Source organism: Dinoponera quadriceps, unplaced genomic scaffold (assembly GCF_001313825.1).
Source record: "Dinoponera quadriceps isolate SergipeBrazil2010 unplaced genomic scaffold, ASM131382v1 scaffold458, whole genome shotgun sequence".
Classification (NCBI taxonomy): Eukaryota; Metazoa; Arthropoda; class Insecta; order Hymenoptera; family Formicidae; genus Dinoponera; species Dinoponera quadriceps.
The window spans coordinates 739,304-759,197 of NW_014554796.1; the positions used below are offsets into that span (position 1 = coordinate 739,304).

General features: G+C 44.0%; 1 protein-coding gene across 2 annotated transcripts in view; it reads left to right on the forward strand.

Annotated features, from left to right (window-relative positions):
* The window catches only part of LOC106741891 (cAMP-specific 3',5'-cyclic phosphodiesterase), a 496,301-nt gene that overhangs the window by 154,013 nt on the left and 322,394 nt on the right, over positions 1 to 19,894 (forward strand). The window contains exon 1 of one of the 2 annotated variants that reach the window (XM_014614300.1): positions 16,849 to 17,218. The exons of the other annotated variant lie outside the window; for it this stretch is intronic. Within the exon in view, the coding sequence (XP_014469786.1) occupies positions 17,067 to 17,218 (152 nt within the window). The 5' untranslated portion in view covers positions 16,849 to 17,066. Of the gene's footprint in view, positions 1 to 16,848; positions 17,219 to 19,894 lie in introns of those variants that run through there. 2 annotated transcript variants of the gene reach the window in all.

Genomic DNA, 19,894 nt, shown 5'->3' on the forward strand with positions numbered 1-19,894 from the left:
GGGGGGGGGGGGGGAGAACGCGACGATCAATTCTCCGGAGCGGAGTATCTTCGTCCTCTTCGTTAATCCCCGATCGGTCGCACTTCGAGACGAATCGTGAGGTATCGAGAGATTGTTATTATCTTCGGCTCCACGTGCGACGGCGACTCCGGTGTACACACGAGGAGACGAGCTTGTTACGGAAGTGTACCTCGCCGGCAGATGGAAGCAAATACAACTCGGATTACACGGGTTACGACGGCAATCGTTACGACGGATACTGAGCTCGCGGCAAATTGGCGGCCGAAGGGCGCGAGCTTTTTTCTTTTTTGAAGGAAATCATTCTCTAAAGTGAAGTCGGTGTGCTGTCGCTGGAAGTAGCGAATGGCCACCAGGAGTCGTGATTTTAAATATAAAATATGTAAATCAGTAAAATTCCCTGATTGAGGCAATATTTTTTGTAACAATAAATAGAGTCCTTAAATTTAGTTAGAGATTTTGGATAAAGGTTTTCAGGAGATTTAAATTAATAATGAATATTATTAGGATTCAAAGGGTTTATATGCGGAAGGCTGTTGCCGCGTTCGTTCGGTTGGGAAAATTCGGTTCGCAATGCACGATGGACAATTTCGACCGTCCGCAGAATATTAATAATAACGTCATTGATATTCAAATAGCGTTAGAACATCTTTGGCTCTGCGTGGGGCCTCACGTTCTATTTTTAATTGGAATATAATCGGAGTTTTATACTTGGAAATTTAATAAAATTCCGCTGAAAAAGTCTGTCAATCAGCGACTGTTTATATCGGGAAAATTCGAGTGCGGAAACAGTAAGAAAGGATATTACTTATTACTTATTTTTTTATTATTTTAACCATTCTTAAGGTGTTGTCAACGATCTTATCTAAAATTCTTAATTATGATTGGTTTAATTTATATCTTATTTGAAAAACACGCTCACTCTGACGGGACGAATGCGAGACCTCTGAGCTTTTGAATCTGCTATACTTGAGTCAAGTGATCTTTATTTGATTCAAATATTTTCCAAGTAAATTCTCTAAGTAAAATTTTCTTAATGCAAGTAAACATTTAAGGAGCTAACGAGTATCGGGATTATTAGAGAGTAATTAGTTATTCGAATTTAGTCCTTTTCTGTGTACCGTGTAAACTACGCCAAATACGATACGCGATCGAATAGATATACGTATATTTCTGCTATAGGAGACGCGTGACAGTGATTTGCGGTGAATCTGACAAAAATGAATGAAATATAAGACAAAAGAGCTGAGTGAACGTGTTTCCATGAAAAATTAGCGCACATTTTCCAATTATCGGTGTAGCAATACTTTCACCGTTTCAATCAGTTGTGACCTTTTTACTGGCTCGACTTAAGAAAATACGACGCGAGGGGATGTCTATCGCATCGTTGAGAAGTCACACTGAAACGTTCGACGATTCCGCCCGGAAGAGGCGCGCCTTCGGCGGCGGCGGCGGTGGTTTCCGTTTGAGGGAAAGATTTTCGAAGTTCATCGGCTGTATCGACTTTTTCGCCGGCTGACTTGCGAGGTCGCCCGGGAAGACTTTTCTCCACGCTAACTCACAGCTCGTTTCTTCTTCCTAATGCATCTCTCTCTCTCTCTTTCTTTCTCTCTGTCTCAGGTCAGTTCCCGCATAGAAAATTTTCTGGGATCTGATTGGAATCCATTCCGACTTTCCCAAAAAAATGATAGATTCTGATTGAATTTATGAAGATTCAGATTAGAAGTGTAATCTTTTAAAAGTGCGATTCTAAATGGAAGGCCTACACAGATTTCACTTTCTCTGCCCAACATTTACCCCAAGTTTTCTTTTTTATAGATTTATGTTTTATATTCATATTGAATAAAATATCTGAAAAGAGCTTTCGGCAGGCAAAATAGGATCTACCTGGTTTTCCCATGTAAAAAATTGTACGGGATCTAATAAGGATCTGCTCCGATTGGCCAACTAAATAAAGTTGCGATTTTAAATCGGGAAATCTGGACAGATTCCACTTGCTCTGCCCGACGTTTTCCTCAGGCTTTCTTCTAATTGGGATAAGAATGGAATTTCTAATCGGTATCGCGATATGTTACACTTATTTGGGATAACTTCGAGTAATCTGATTAGAATCTATGATATGCTTAGTAGCGTTTTGGAAATCCCCGTACGAGTTGTTTCAATGCGCGATTCTTCTGTTACCGATCGCGAGACGCTCGTCAGCCGGAGAGGACCGAAACGGAGAAAACCGAAACGGAGTTACTTATTCGCATTAGCCGGTTTCCGCCCGCGTGTCTGTTTGCGTCGGCGCTAAGTCACCGGCAGAATAATCGGAAATTGGACGGTTTCGCCCGGTTAATTAGAACACTCGCCGAGTCGCAGCCACACACGGCTCTGGCGGTGGCAATCGTAATATGACATTAATCCCTGTTCCAAAGGCTTAATTAACAACGCAATATAATTGCCTCATTGGCGGAGGTATAATGACGCGCTGCGGCGCAGCAGCGCGCGAAAGCCGCGTGAACGATCGAGAAAGGAGCAATAAAATAGAAGCGAGATTAGCTCGCGTTCGATACGCGCCGACGCGCGATTATCTCGCGCGCATGTGTGCGTAATCGTAAAAGTCGAATTATCTCTTTTCGTGGGTCCGATCCCGCGTCGATCCCGGCTTGGAATTTTCACATAACTTGGACGATTTTTCTTTGACGATATTTGGTGTTCCGATTAATGTTGAGGGACTTTTAGCAAAAAAATAAAACATTTTATCATTTACGTTTATTTTCGAGAGACGTTAAATTATATTCCACTCGAAATATTTTCCGTCGCTAGCCGTGACCTTTTTCCATTTTTCTGGCAACAAGTGAATTCCGCGATAAAAAAAAAAAACAAGTGTTCGTCCTTCGAACGCAATCTATTCATCGAGCTATTTTTATACTTCTCCGTGTGTTTGAAGTGCCGGTCAGCAAGGCAGCGCCGCTCCGATCGAAATAAGTGATAATCCGAAGGAGCACAGTCTGGTGAATACGCGCCGGTGTGGTAAGACTTCCTGATTGAAGTGCCGATAACGTATCTTTAACCGCCTTTGCAACGGTCGAACATCGTCGTACAACAAAATTACTTTGCGTTTTCTTTAAGCTATTACAAGACGTTCCGATTCGAAGCACGATTCAAATCGATCAATTGTTGATAACACTCAGCAGTGACTGATTCGGTTTCGGAAGCTCATAAATACGCCTTTCACATCCCAAATGCGCGACGAAACCTTACTTCCGCGGATGTTGCGTTTTGGAGTCGATGCCGACGGTTGGCCTGGACAGACTCACGAATTTTTACGCTTAGGATTATCATAGCAGATCCACTTTTCATCGCACGTTACGATTTAATACAAAAACGGTTTCTTCTTGCGACGAAAAAGCAATGAAGTGCAGAAACGATTTTGAACCAGCCAAGAGGATCCACGTGAAATCCACTTGCCTTCTTTTTTTCATCTTTCCCGTTGCGTGTAAATTATTAGAAACGGTTGGTTAACCGGAGTTTTCTTATTAAGTGCAACAATAATATCCAAGTGTCTAGTTATTATGATTACACGGGAGAAAAGACATGGATTGGTACGTTGCATACATTGCGAGCTGTTATTTTTTTTCACAGATATTAATAGCACGAATGGCTAAGAAAACGTTAACTATTCCGGAATGTCTTGCGCGTGTGAATCTCAGACATTCGACTCGGTATTGGGTCATACTATGTGTAGTATAATACATAACATATCTATCAGTTGATGAAGTGGCGTAGCATTTAACTTGGATGATTCACGATCGACCTAGAGGTCCCAGGATTGTTTCTACCGCGGCGTGTTTTCCAAATACAATATATCATCAAATCAGTTACGTGTAAAATAGAAGACATTTTATATTTATATCAAAATCGGTGCTTTAAAAAAAATTTCTTTGTTAAATTTTAAAACACATTTCATACTTCAATGATGATTAATGTATGAATTTTGTGTTAATCTTGGATATAATATTTGTGTTACTTTTTAACATATTCATCTTATGTTAAATTAACGCAAAAATTTGAGTGGACTGTTTGGGACATGTGAAAATTTAACACAGCATTTGTGATATATACTTTATGCTTAATTTCAGAGAATATATAATTATATACTAACAACTCAAGAAACAAGTAATAACATTTTTGGTTTCGAAGATATGAATATATAATTTTCTTACCATTGCGCGTATCCAAATTTGTCTGGTTATTTTAAGCAGGTAACAAAATTTGTTTAGTTACTTTGAACAGAATGCATGTAATCAAATTTGTCTGAATACCTTATAAAAATTACAGATCTTATTCTTTACATTCTACCAAACGGTCTAGTTAACGTATCCATATTTCACATTAATTTAACCGATTTCTCATTCCGTGCATTTCGACGATACTTCATCAATTTTTTTCTTGAACCTTTGATCTAATAGTATAAATTTCAATGCTACTTTGAACAACCTGTTTTGACGGCAAAGCAGCAAAGACAGAGGAATTTCAGACGTCGTCGGGACCAAAGTAGGAGTGAATTACATTATTGGAATTGAAATTGCAGTCATTTTGCGATCTTAGCTCCTAGCTTGTGTTACAAAATTCAAGCTTTAGCACAGGGCCGGATTTCGGCTCGGACATTATATCGAGACCACGACGACGTCGTCGCTCTCTTGCAGAAATGGAGATCCGTATCGCTGCGCTTGAACGTAGGATAATCAATGTATTAGCCTCAAGTATTCTTGCACGGATATTACGGTCAGGTATTCTCGATTCTATCCGTTCCGTAGTCAAGCCTAATCGATTGTCTCTCGTCGACGACGTTCTCTCTCTCTCTCTCTTTCTCACTCCTCTCCGCCGTTACCTTTGAGGGATTTTTAGTATGACACTTGAAGGGATTTTTAGTATGACACTTGAAGGTTCTCTCGAGCGCGGCAGACGGAACTTGAAGAGTTCCCCGAGCTCGGGAGAAAGGCTTTCCTTTCCGAACCCTGCAAGTTGCTCAACACAAGTCGATACACAACCGATAGCCTCGGTTCGCGCATCATCCGCCAAGTGAAGTCCAAGTGACCTCGATCGCCTATCGCCGCCGACATTCGTTTCCGATCACCTAACGGGCTAATTAGGATTCCGCGAATTCCCGGTGCGCGGAATGCGCGAGAAACGCGCGTTTGCGGCGATCGCGTATGCCGCTTAGATAATTATCCTATTGTATTCGAGCTCACGATAGAGCTGTCAGTCACTTAACTGAGCGAACTATTGCGCGCGTTGCTATCGTCCTTTTTACTGAGACTCGCTCTCTTTCTCTCTCTCTCTCTCTCTCTCTCTCCCTCTCCCTCGCTAACGAAGCCTTCGGCGAGCGGAATCCGCGAAAGAATCGCAACGAAGCCCCCCTCCCCCGCGCCTCTGCCATAAATAACAATTATCCTCCTTTGAGAACTTAATGAGAACGCGCCATCGATTATCCGCGTATCTCGCGAGATCGTATTTCCTCTTAGCGCGGTAATTATCGGCGACTCGGCGCGTGAGACGCGTAAAAGCTCGGCTGTCATCGATCGATCGATCGATCGCGCTGTCGACACGGAGACGTCGACACTTTCTTCCAACCGGGATCAGAGAAGCCGGACGAATTCCGGGGCCGAAAGGGGGATGAATGGATACGTCGCTCTCTTCGATCCGGCCGGTGGGATTTGTGCGGTATAAACGGTCTTTTTCAAAGCGGCGAACCCGCCCGATTAGAAGCGTTGTTGACGCAGACTTATATCAAAGAAAGAGAGAGAGAGAGAGAGAGAGAGAGAGAATGACTTATCAAAGGAGAGGTTTACCGTGTAGCACTCATCTGTCAAAGACTGGCTGTGTATGCGTGCGTGAATACACCACCCGTATGCGGCACTTTAGAGAAGAATGCGCTTTGTAAAATGTCACAGAGAGAGAGAGAGAGAGAGAGAGAAGCGAATAATTACGCGGGCGAGCGCGGTGTCTTTCGCTAGGAAATCCCCGCATAAATTTTATTACGCATGCAAACGCATCCTATCCCGCTGTTAATCCTATCCTGTGCGTGAATTTCTTTTAATTAGAGTCAATGGGGATAAGTATCGTAAGAATTGTTCTCTCTCCCTCTCTCTCTCTCTCGCGAGTTAGCGAGATCCGATTAGAACAGATCAGACGCTGGGAAGGATACCCCGGGAAGAAAAAGATCATACGCGATATTCGTCCGTGTACGATACATATAAAAACAGACACGTCCACGACGAAAAAGTACTGTTGTTTACAAATTATATGCAAATACAATCGGAGCAGATGCTTCCGGCCACTCGTACTTCTGACAACGCGTGACGTCGGCATTTAATTGAATGACATAACGTCAGTTTTCTTCGTATAGACACATATGATCATATATGTAACCATATATATTTGGGCAAAATTTATATATAATTTTATATAATTATATATAATCATGCGTAATTTTTCCCCGGGTACGGAGGAAAAACGCAGGACACCCGGTAATAAGAAAGATAGTTGAGAAAGAGTTGCGAGGAGGAGGAGGGGGGAGGGGGGGATAGCCGACTTTGCAGTATGAAAGCAGCTTTAAACTTCGAGACAACATTGGTTTTTTTTCTACGTTTGTTTGAAATAAAACTCGGCATATAAGATCGATCAGTTACGACGAAGCAGTCATCGAGCACGCGTCTTCGTATCGCGCGGTGCTTCGTGTTATAAATCGTTTCTTTTCGGCGGACGTCGCGAAATACGCGTGCTTGTATGCGTGTCTGCGTATGTGTGCGTATGTACACGTGTCTACATGTGTGTGCGCGTGTCGAAAGCCGCAAAGTTTTGTGCCGTAAAAGCGAAGGCCAAGGCGATTCGCGTACGCGAGCCGATTTCGTAATTGCTATTTGCCTCTCTTGTCTCCTTATTCTCTCTCTCTCTCTCTCTCTCTCTTTGTTCCTCTTTCTCTCTTCTTCTTTCTTTTCTCTCGGCTTGTTTGTTTCGCGCGAGTCACAGATATCGTTCGATCGCGCGTTTAAAACGCAATTCATCCGTGAGATACGCTTCGCCCGGAACTGCAACGGGCAATTAGTTGATTAGAAATTAATCTAATCGGCCTGAGTCGAAAGCTAACAGCTAATACGAACTAAATTGAAATATTCCGCTCGTTATTACTTCGTTACTGGCTGGATTACTCGTCAAAACGTAGAATCGGTTTTCCAGCTCGTACCTTACAGCTGTTACGTATTAGATATAAAAGGATAGATGGCGCTATCTGTTTTAACGTGTACGATCTAATTATTATGTACTCGCCGGTAGCGTTTGAAAATGATGTTGCGAATGAAAATTGGTGCGTGCGTTCCGCAAAAATTTGGAGGAGAGCAGAAACGAGCGTCGCAGGCATTACTGCCCGGCGATTTACTTGTGACTTTTCACCTCGCAATTTTCGTAATTTCGTCCGTTTCACCGTCAGCTGACTTATTTATCTAGCTATTATCTAGCCACTAGGAGGAGTGAGTTATATTGGCTGATAGCGACGTTATAAACACAAATTTATTACCTCGTGGCTACGAGTAGACACTCGTGAGGTTCAACTTCCACCAGTATCTTCGGTTAATTTACACTGACGGAAATTATAGTTACTCTTTGCTTCAACTCTTTTTACGGTCTTAACCATAAAAAAGTAATAACAATATGCATGAAAGGTTATTATCACTGACAGGAACGCTTACTTGGAAAAACGGTTCTCTTGACTATAATTCTTTCATTATGATGATTCTAGTTACAAGTAACAAATATTTTTCCCTCATCGTATGAATCTTGTATTAACCCTCTAATAACAAAGTTGGAGCCGGATTCGACCCCCTGCTTTATTTGCTTCATCTTTCGTCTGATTAATGTAGTGGATCGAAGAAGCGGATAATAACGAGAAACTTCTTCCTTTATTTGTAGACGACGAAATGACAATGAAATTTATCAACTGATTTCAAATCATTGCAACGAAGCACTTCGAAAAAAGCTTTGGCGCTTTCTGAAAATTCATCCTGCTATCAGAGGGTTAATGAATCAAACCTGCCGAGCGGAGCCTCATGTTGAGCGACGTTTCGTATCAATTGCGGATCGTGCGATACTAGAGCGGTTTTAGAGCGAGATGGTGGGTTCATTGCTCCATTTAGATCGTCGTTCCCCAGCTCGTAAAAGCGATCCCCATCTCCGTCACTGCCGTTCACGCGTAAACCCACCTACCGACGATGCGAATCCACCGGTCGTTCCGAGGTGTTCCGTGTATTCCCCGATGCGGGCGCTCTTCCTGCCGAGTCAAGGACGCGTTTCGCCTTCCTCGCCGGTCTCGTCGTCGTCTTACGACGAATGACCCGCTCGTGTGTCGAAATTCGCGCGGTAACGAGAATGTATACGGGGAAAAACGATTGGTTGAACGTGTTTTGGTTGAAGGGACTACATTTCTACTCCTCATGAATCATATTTAATTCCTGTAACTAGAACTTCTATTTCCTTCAACTAGAAAACTCGTTCGCCCGCGTAGAAACGTTTTCCCAGATTGTCCCATGTATGATCAGAAGGAGTTGCAACACTTTATTTGGTAAGTTTTGGAATGTATTTTACGTCCGATGGGAGAATTTGTTTCTTCGCAATTCTCGGGAGATACATTTTCCTATGGGAGGCGGGATGTGTTGCGAAATTCGTCGAAATAAAAATGTTGCGATCTTTTTGTGATTGCCTATACAATATAGATGCCGTTTAGAATACCCACAGTTGGTCTGAAATAGGTTATCCTATTTAATTAGGCGCCCCATTTTTATTCCAAATGTGAAGATTCTTCACGATGCTGATGCTGATGCTTGTCATCGCCGGAGTCGAGCGACGGTACGACCGGATATCAGGTTAGATTAACAGGCAGGGTTACATTTTTTCTGTTACCATGCGTGTTTTTTATGTCACCATGTGTACTTGTAAAGCGTAAATACTGAAAGTGTTTCGTATGTTTTGTTCAATTGCCGTCTAAAATGGAGACCGGAGAAAAGTCTCGGGGATGACCGAGTAGGGTCCTATTTATGTTCCCCACTTGGAATCGTACATTGAGAGAAACATATTTGACATTTGTGGCTATAAGCATCATAGTAAAAGAATGATAACCAGGAGAAGCATTTTTCTAGTAACAAAAACGTTACTATAACGTCAGTGATAATGACATACTGCTGCTACTACACTTTCGCAGTTAAAATCGTAAGGAGGATACAGTTGAGGCCGAGAGTGACTGTAATTCCTCTCAGTAATTTCGGAAACGTTACACTTTCAACTAAACTAACCTGCGTGGATCTCCCAACTAGAGAATCCATCTAGAATCCATCGTTATTTTGGCAAACCGGAATGGATCCCAGTTTGGATCCCAGGAAACCCTCCGTGCGGCTGATTTCTTCTTCTCCAGGTTGTCAGGTAGATCCGACCTCATTTTTCACTCAGCAAGTCAGTTGGCACGAGATTTATCCGCCATTCTTCTCGTCCGTTCTCTTTTCTAATTGCAAAGTCGACAATCAGACGGGCGTCGGCCGCAGTTCGGTCGTTGGGGATGAACGGCTTCCGTCGAGCCGAGATCGGCCGAAATTGATCGCCCACGGTGGCGAATATATTACCGAGACATTTCCTGCCGGGGTCGCGTTACAGTGTCAGATTATCTTTCGTTCAGATTATCTTCGTTACAGATTATCTGCGCACAAGTAACGCGTCTTCTTCAACGATTCAAATGCTAGCTATTATCGGCTCGTCTGCGAGGAGTAGATATCCCCGCTCGCATGTGCGTGCGTGCGTCAGGGTCTCGCGATATCAATGAAAAAATTGCCCCATCGCACACGCGTGTGTAACGCAGCTTTCCTTTTGTGTGCACGAACGGATCTTCCTTTGTCGTCGGCGCCGATTGCGCGCGCGCGCGCGCGGATTTCGTGGGGGGGGGGGGNGGGGACGAAATAAGTGCGCGCTTTTCTCGGGAGCACCGAATGCTAATTAAGATGTCATTGCTATCACGGCACAGTGTACAGTGTTTCTGACGACGGTGCCGCTGTTTAACTTGGGTTAGCGACATCGTGTTCCTCTTCCGCCTGTTTAATTAACGTCTGTTCGTTGGCCCGCAAACGCGGGAGGCGCGTCGCGCGAGACCCCGCGGATCGTCGAAACTCCGATGACGATATTAACGACGCCGGAATGAAATCCGCCCGTCTCGACTGCGCATCCTGAAAACAATGAGCGGCTATTATTAAAGAGGAAGGTAGTCGGTGTAGCGCAACTGTTTAACGACGCATTAAATCCGCTCCGCGTCAGCCTCCATCGAAGTAATTCCACCTTAGTGTCGCCATTATTCCCGAGTCACACGTCGACGCTGTTCCTGGGTAACACGTAGCTCGCCAGCGAGCGGTAAACACTCGAGAGATGGTTTTTCTTCATTCGGACCGGCCTTCGTTAACACCTTTACTGTACTTCCTTCGCGCGTTGAACTCCTCGGCGACCCGTATTTTGCCTTATGTTTGTCGCTGGAACTTCAGTCATCTTCCGATGACTGAAGTTCCAGCGACCAAAAATTTGGTGGATTCTGATTGGGAAATCTACGAAGATTTGGATTGGAGGTGTGATGTTTCGAAGGTGTGATTCTAAGTGGAAAATCAGGATTTCTCTGTCCAATGCTTGTCCAAGGCGCAATTCTAAATGGGAGACTCAGGTGGATTCTATTTTTTCTCCGTCCAACATTTACCCAAAGTTTTCCTTTCTTAGATTTCTATTTTATATTTACGTTGAACAAAGTATCTGGAAAACTCCGGGCAGAAGGAAAGTAGGATTTATCTGGTTTCCCATGTGGAACATTTTATGGAATCTAATTGGGATTTCCGATTAGCCAACTAAGTAAAGTTGCGACATTTTAAATTGGGAAATCTAGACGGATTCCATTTGCCTCTGCCCAAAATTCCCCTCAAATTTTCTTAATTTAATTGGGATTTTCGATTGGTGCCGCAATATGTTATACTTATTTGGGTTAAATTTGCGTAATCCGATTAGAATCCTTGCCTAGGAATATTTGGAAAATTTCTGCACCGGAAGATTTCACGCCTCGGAGTTCCGATCGTGACATTTTAAACGTTCAACCTTATCGTAAATTGAGAGCTCGGGACAGATCGTAATTCACGGGCGTTAAATTCTCCAAGACAGCAGTCGAGTTCGAGGGAATTGCTCCTGCGGAATGTCAGAATCACGATAGTGTCACGCGACCGGCTGAGAAAAATTCTGTTGAAATTGTCACAATTGACCTCGGCCATTAAGCCTCGACGTGGCTCACAATGTAACTCTAATAGACCGTTCACGTCAACGGCGGTCTGGTCAACCGTCACGTCAACTCGCGATCGAACACGATCCTTTCTTCGTGCACGGCGCAATTGTTAGCATCGAACCTCCCTCTGGGCCTGCCGATAAATTTCCCTAGTTAACGTGCCGCCAATTGCGAGTACATACCGTCGGACCGGAGTCCTGGGATTTCCGTCGGCGGGTCAATATTAACCGGTAATTTTCCCCCTCCCTCTCCCATCTCCCTCCTTCACTCAAGAGAGATGCGAGAAACGGGGGAGGATTTAATTCGTATAAAGAGAAATTCGTATAAAGAGAAATTCCCCTTGATTTTTCCACATACAGATTCCGAGATTCGAATATCCAGAGTTGTCCCAGGATAGGTTATTCCAAAGCTATCCGAGGATAATTAAACAGGATCCGTTTATATTTCCCGTCTAGAGTCGTACGTTTGAAACATTACAGTTGTAATCGGAACCTGCCGTAGATTTTCCAACTGGAATCCATCCATTGTTGGGGGAAATCGGACTGGATCTCCCGATTAGATTCCAAGAAATTTTATGCGCGGGAAGAGGCACTCGCCTCGTTGAGAAACGAGATCTCGCGCTTTGATTAATCGAGTCGACGTCGAACGCGTCGCGATAAATTCCGGCGATGCGGAGGATCGCGCGAATCGATTTTTCATCTCGCGTCGAAACAGAAGCGAGGCGAGCGAAGTTTTGCCGCGCCGCGCGCGCTGCCGTTTCGTCATTTGAATTTCAAATGCTCCCCCTTCGTCGTCGCCGGTCTCGGGAAGACGCAGCGAGGGCTTCCGGGAGTTTCCTCGTGTTTTTCCCATCGCTCTGCCTCGCTTGTCCCCTCCTTGATTGCGTTGACTCTTTTGAATTGGACGCGGAATTTAACGACGTTTCCGCGTCTTGCACTTCCTCGGCAACACGAGCCGGCGAGTTTTCACCTCGTCCGCGCTTTATGTCTCGTTTCTCCAAACGCTGAATTTGTTACAGAGCTCTTAATCTTCGGTAATTCCGAAACTTCGGCCATTCGAGGGGATTTGAAGTTTCGTAGAAAATTTCGAACTTTCGAGTTTTGATCGGTTTCGGATTCACACTTCGATGAAAAATCCGGGTGAAATCATGTGAAAGTCAAGGTTCAATTTGATATTTGGGAGATTTTAGCGTGATATCTAGATGCTATTTTGTAGATGTCGATGATCTAATCGTTATCTAGTTTATTTCATATCCACATCGAGTTGGATATGATGATTCGATTTGGATATGATATCGATTAGATCGTCAATAATCGATACATACAGGGTGGGACATTTAAATTGAGACACCTTAACATAACAAAAATAAAGCAAAGTAGAAAGAAATGTTGAAAGACAAAAGTCGTACGGTTTGGAGGGAAACATACTTTAGTGATCTTAATTTTGTTGTACTGTCAATAATTCAAAGTCAATTTCATTTCTTTTAATAGAATTTTATAGTTTTTTTTTTTTGTATCAATCGATTTTTCTGTTCATTCTGCGTATAAAACTATTACGGCGAGATCATTGAAAATTGAATACTTTTTGAGATATTTCCTTTTTATTCGAATATTTTTCAATATAAAATATGAAATATCTCAAAGTATTCACTTTTCGACATAGCATCATTTCAACACTTTTGTATGTAGAATGGCGGGGGGGATTTAGAATCGCACTTTATGAAACATTAACCCGAATCTTCATAGATTTCCCAATCAGAATCCATCATATTTCTTGGAGAATCGGAAAAGACTTCGATCCTCCTGGGAAATTTTCCACGCAGAATCCACGGAAACGTGCGTACCATGTGCAAGCCTGATGTAACGTAACGACTTTGAAGATCATTCCCGCGTTATCGATGCTCATCAAGTTCATCAATTTGCGCCGGTTTAACTTTCGAATCCCTTTAGAAGTCTCTCAGAATCCCGACGTTTTCCGACACTATTTCCCGAAGATTTTCGCAATTTCGCAATTAACACTCGAACACCGGTAGGCGAAACCTCAGATCTTCGGAGTGCTGAAAATTCGAACGCCGAGTTCGGAATCTCCTTCGATATCGAGGGCATCGAGAGAAAGAGAGAGGAAAAAGCCGGCCCTAGTTTGTTGCTCCCACGTGCGTGCGGGCGACGCGAATTAACGGGCGGACGAGCGCGACTGACGGACGGCCGGTGTGGATCTGGTATTCGGCGGCGTTAACATCCGCGCGGAATATATTAATAAATTCGTCCGCGGCGCGTCAATCGGTTGTTCGGCGATCGTTGCTAATCGCATTGCGCGTCGCTCGTGGGACGGTATCGGGACGTGAGTTGAGTTCCGAAATGATTCTCTTTTGCGAGCGTAACGAACGACCCGCTTTGTCGCGTTGACACCCTCATCCGCACGCTGCTTACCGCGTTTCGCCCGCGTGCTCGACGTATGCGCGAGTTTTCGACCTTTCAAAAGCAACATCGCTCGTCACTCACTCAGGAAGAGGCGTGTGTGTATACGTGTGTTCCGCGATTTCACTCAGCACAGCTCGTCATAATTGCGAGGCCTGAATCTGGGAACGAGAGGGGAGCGACTCAGCTTGCGTGATGGAAAGAATCTCTCTCTTTCCCGAGTAGGAAAACGTTAGGGAAAAACTAGTCGCTGGACAGAAACTGGGACGGTTTTTACGGGCTCGAATTAATTAGACAGTAACTGTTCAGTAATTGTCCAAAAAATACTGATTATTATTTCTTGGCCAGTCACTTGCCATAAACTATTCGAAAAATAAAAATAATAACTTAATACTAGACGGTTTCAGTTCCCAAAAACTGTTAAAGTTCCGGCTAGTGTTTCTTGGCCGTTTCCTGGCCGGAAATTAGGCGAAATAATAAACAAACGAAATGCCCAAAAGCTTATTAGGAACTGGTTAGTTTTATTATCCAGTCATCGAAGCAAAAGTCTCCCAAACTTGTAAGTTTTTCTGCCGGTAAAACTGATCAGAAACCAGCTAGTTAGAGAATTACCGGCCAGTTATTGGCTAGGTTTAATTTCTACTTGGGTTCTCGCTCACTCAGTCACTCTCTCTCTCTCTCTCTCTCTCTCCCCTTTTCTCTTCGAAATATTCATTTACGCCGCCGGCTTTCGGGAGAAGTTCCCCGCGATTCCTCGTGATCGGGCCGCGACGGAGCGATCCGGATAGATCGACTTGTTAGCGGGAATGAAAGACGACATATTTACGACCCTGTGCGCGCGCGTGCGAAGTTCGTGTCTGCTGCATTCCTGCCGAGGAGTCCTCCGATCCGCGCGTGCAATTGGGTTATGTAAACGCGTTACGCCCAAGGCTGACTGTGACGTCTTGCCTGGCGGCAAAAAGCCTGGTTGCGAGGCGTAGGGGAAAATCTAATCGCGAATCGCGATGAATGCCGCGCGACGAATGACGAATTCCTCTCGTTAGGGGCCACCTTTGACCCCGGCCCGGCGCGATTCATTAGATAAACGTTTCACGAATGATTCCACCACCCCCAGACGGTCGTCAATCCTTCGATTGAAAGCGTGACCGCCGGTTGCGACCTCTCCGACCACATTCTGGCCATTCCTTTCCTCCGGCATCTCGGAAATGCAGCCGACGGGCCGTCCCGCGTAAAAAATTCCGTGGAATCTAACCGGGATCCCGGCTCGACTTCCGAAAATGTTAGGCGTGCAAATGAATTCGGTGCCCTCTCGTTACCCGAAATCAAGATTTATTTCTCAATGGGAGGCAATTTTTAATAATCTCCGTTATCATCGGTGAGCTCGCATCGTCTATCGTGCAGCTGTCGAGTTTCCATCGCGATGGAAACTCGGCGGTTTTGAATAAAGTTAATAAAATGCTGTGAAATGAAAAGTAATGAAATACTAGAAAATCGATCGATTTTCTAGCATTCTCTGTTATTGTGAAATATGTGTCAGTTAAATGGCATTGCAACGACCGAAATAGGCGGAGATATGCAGAGACAAGGCTACGTGAAAAATGGTGTCTTTTGTCCCTTTTACAACGTGAGGTCGAGCTTTGTCATGCAGCAGGCTTTCTTGAAAACACCTCGAAACCTTTGATACTATTTTTTACAAGTTGCACGACTCATTGCGCTTTCGCCTGGAGAGCTGAACAAATCATTTTCGTAACTTCAGCAACATTTTTTGCGGTTGAAGTAGAAAAAAGAATGCAGCGCCGGTGGCAAAATTATTCACTATTATTTTTCAATGTTATATTATATTATAACATTCCGCGATGTTACGTGGTGTTTTGTAAACACGGATGGCAGCTCATTAAAACTATAATTGAGAGGAAAATTATTTAGATTTAAAATGCTTGTTTTTAGAAATGGATAGAACTAAAAGCACCGAATTAATTCATACATCTAATAATCGTGGACTCTAGGTGGGAAATCTATCAGGTTCTGTTTATTTAAGTGTAATGTTTCACGCATACAATTGCAAGTGGGAAACGTTAAAAAAATCTTATTCGATTATCCCAACGTTTCCGTCAAGATTTTTCTGGCTTCCATTTTATATTATGATAAAACAAAATACGAAACACTTTAAGTATTTACGCTTTACAAGTTTACACATTTTACGCGCGTGCTATTAGACATTCTAAATAACACATGAAGCTTTAAAACGGCTGCGATAACGTTGTCGTAGCTTATCTCGCAGCGTTTTTGTCTAGCACAGCTATTGTCGCAACGTCATTCCCGTATAGAAATTTCCTAAATATTCCTAAGCATATCATAAGTTTTAATCAGATTACTCAAAATTATCCCAAATAAGTATAACATATTGCGATACCAATTAAGAATTCCATTCTTATCTCAATTATCGGAATAGATCTCATTTAGATCCCTTACATTTTTTTTTATGGGGAACCAAATACAGGGTGTCGCAAAAAAGTGTTACCACACTTTATGTAGTTCGTTATAAACATTGAAAACAAATTATACTTAACATTTAACATTTTTTAAATAATCAAAGTGTGGTTTTTTTGCAACGCCCTGTAGATCCTATTTTCCTTGCCAAGAGCTTTCCAGATATTTTATTCAATATAAGTATAAAATAGAAATCTAAAAAAGAAAACTTTGGATAAATATTGGACAGAGAAAATGGAATCTGTCCAGGTTTTCCACTTAGAATCGCACCTTTGAAACATTACACCTCTAATCCGAATCTTCACAAATTTCCCAATCAGAATCCATCATTTTTTTGAAAAATCGGAATAAATCCCAATCAAATCCCAGAACATTTTCTGTGCGAATTGGGACGTCTTGACAAGATTATAGCAGCAAAAGTGGGACAATTTCGGGTATTCTAATTAGAATCAACACTGTGTATGGAAAATCTATGAAAATTTCTATGTGGGGGGTTTTCGTCGGAGGATAAAAATAGAGAGGATCCGGACGAGGAAAGAGAGAGAGAGAGAGAGAGAGAGAGAGAGAGAGAGAGAGAGAGAGACGTCGCGGTGATGCAGGTCGTTCTGATGAAGGCGTCCGCGTGAGATATCGTCCGCGATCGTCGCGTGCGTGAAAACGCGCGTGTCTGAGAAATCGTCGGGAATCGGCGAGCGAGGATCGGTGATGTTCGGCCGACGGGTGGCGATACGCGAAGACGTCCTGCGCGACGACGGCGACGACGGACTCGTGTTTTGGTGACGAGCGCGCGGGTGTGCCGAGTGTCGAGAATGAGCAGCCTCCAAGTGCCGGAGCTTCGGCTTCCGGCGGGCGACGGCAACAGCGGCCCCGCCGGCGGCGGCGGAGCGACGAGAGGAACAGCCCCTCTGCTGCTGGTCCCGCCGAGCAACGTGCCCAGGAGGCGGCATTCCTGGATCTGCGGGTGAGTACGGCGAGGAAGTTGCGCGACAAGTTCGTTAATTAACCGCCTAATGTTGCCGCGTGTCTCGCGCGAGCTTCCGCGAAGCGTCCCTCTTGGCACGTCCCGGCAGCAAGCCGGTGTGCTTTACGCGCATTGCGGACGGGATGAGCTTTCTCTTTGGCCACGTGCTAACGTGGCGATGTTAAATTATGCACCGGCAGGATGCACGTTGAGTGCTTCGGATTTCCCGGATTAACATTTTCGGCCGGCGATCGCCGACTAAAGCCGACGGCTCCGAACAGTCGGGTGCCGATTGATGTCAGTTTAATTAATAAGTTGTTTGGCACAAATAAGACTTTATTATGGACAACTTTGCTTTACACAAGTAGCGTTTTCTCGTCGCCAACGGGGAGATATTTTTGTACGATTTTTCAGTCGCCCATCATAGGGCTTACTTTTCAGTCGTTCGAACCGGCGTTTTCGAGCTTTGTTATTCTCGATAACTGGACGCATTACGCCGCGAATATTCGTATCGTATCATCAAAATGGTTGAATATTTTGATTAGGAGTTGCCCAGGAAAGGTTTGGTGTTCAAAACGGCCCACCGAAGTTTGCGCTATTTTAATATTTTGGAGACGCATTAAAAAGTACAGAAATATAACGTGAAATTATGCAACGTCATTAACATTATTTATGTTGACATTATAAATATTATGTTAAAATTATTAATATATGTTGACAAGATAGATATATTAACATTATATTTCTGTGTGCTTTTTAAAGCATTCCTGTGTTAAAGCGAGACAAAATGTCAGTATTTAACAAAAAAACTCTTACCGTAGAAATTCAATAGTGTGTCCAAAGTCGCGCCAAAGGCACCGGGGAAGAAGTACTTTAAGATCGCTGCATCTCCGATTGTCGCGGTATTAATTTTCCAGGAGGAGGAAGAAGCGGGGCAAATTAACGTCGTGACTGAATTCGTGCGCTGAAATGAGAAGCCCGATGTTAATTTGCCGAGCGCGAAGATCACCTCTCCGCGCTGAGTAATGCTTGTTCGAGCGTAATGATCGAGTTTCGACTATTTTAGCGTAACTAGTAGACACTTGTTCTCCCTCTCTCTTCCTTTTTCCGCTCTATCTTTCTCGCGTTACCTACCTAATTTCGGATAATTGTACGGTCGCTTCAATTTCGAGAAGCTCCCTCACGGAAGTCGCCGGGTCGCTCTTAGAGCCAGAATTGAACGAGGCGCGCTTACCTCGCGCGATTGTTGCTCTCCTTTTAATTTCCACTCCAAATTCCTACACCGTACAATCCCCGATCCCCGGGAGGATCTCCCCTCTGACGAGAAAAGCAACGTCGCAACATATATCACACTCAACGGAGGAAAGAATCAGCCGTTAACCCAGCTTGAGATCTCTCACGCGCGGCCGCTTTTCCCACCTCGCGCGCTTTTACTTTCCCGTCGTCGTCGTCGATCGGCAACCCGGCTACCGGGTTTCGTTCGATTTCATTTCAAGGCGATCGAACGCGCCACAGATAGAGAGGCGTCGCGCGACGCGCGCCTCTCGAAGACAAGGAGGGAAGCACGACGGCGTTTTTCCTCCGGACGGTCAACCGCAACGAAGGAGTCGCGGTCGGTTCGGCTGATTAATCCGCTTCCACTGGATCGCACCAGTTCTCCATTCGCGCTCCTTTAAATCCCACCGATGCGTTTCCCACTCTGGAACGTTTTATTACGAATTACTTAACGTCCGAGCGTGAGGATTTCCTCCGATTTTCCACGCGCTGAGAAATACTTTCACGGCCCAGGTAATCGTGCGTAGTTTATCACTTTTATTACTATTCCGGCGCGAAAACGAGGGCGAACGAAATGCCACAGTTCGGGACAGGCAGAGAGAGAGAGAGAGAGAGAGAACGGCTCGTGCAGCAAGGAGGTGGCTCAAGGAGGCGGAAAATAATGTACGTGGGATCGTAAATGCGCGAATGGCATGTGCAAATGCCCCCGCAAAAGGTGAGTCGCGTCATCGCACCGCGCGCATTTGTACGAGGCGTTCGTGCTGTAATAACAATTGACTATTAATACCCGAGTCGCGCGCACGCCATACTGGATTTCACTTAAGCATTGTCTACAATGGGCAGCAGGAGCGTATTCATGAGGGAAGCGAGAGTAAAAAATTGACCAACATGTTCGAGTGTAAGGAGAACAATCGACTATGGTTGGTTAATTTCTTTATCTTACTTCTTGTGAACATGTTCCTATTGCCCATTGTGGACCACGTTTTGGAATCTAGAAGGCAGAGGTCTGGCCATTGTTAGGCCGTGCCCACGATAGAACGTGTATTAAGAATAAGAATAAATATTCAATGTCGGGGATGGGAATTAGGAATGATTTCCACGCGACGGGATGAAGCGAACGGCTGTATGACGCAATTTCTACCGTTCGTATCTTACATTTCATTCCTTTCCATCGTGCGTTATGTTTAATCACGCTATCCCTAAGTCTTATTCTTAATATTTAATATTTATTTCTAATATATTTCCATCGTGCGCAGAGTCTAACAGTTTCTGCAATAAAATGACGCAACACGTGGCTGATAAACTGAATTATTAATTTGAATAAAAAATTAATCTTTATGGTAAGACTATTACGTACTGAGAAAAAATTGCTACGTTCAAATAAATATTTCTTAAGGAGCA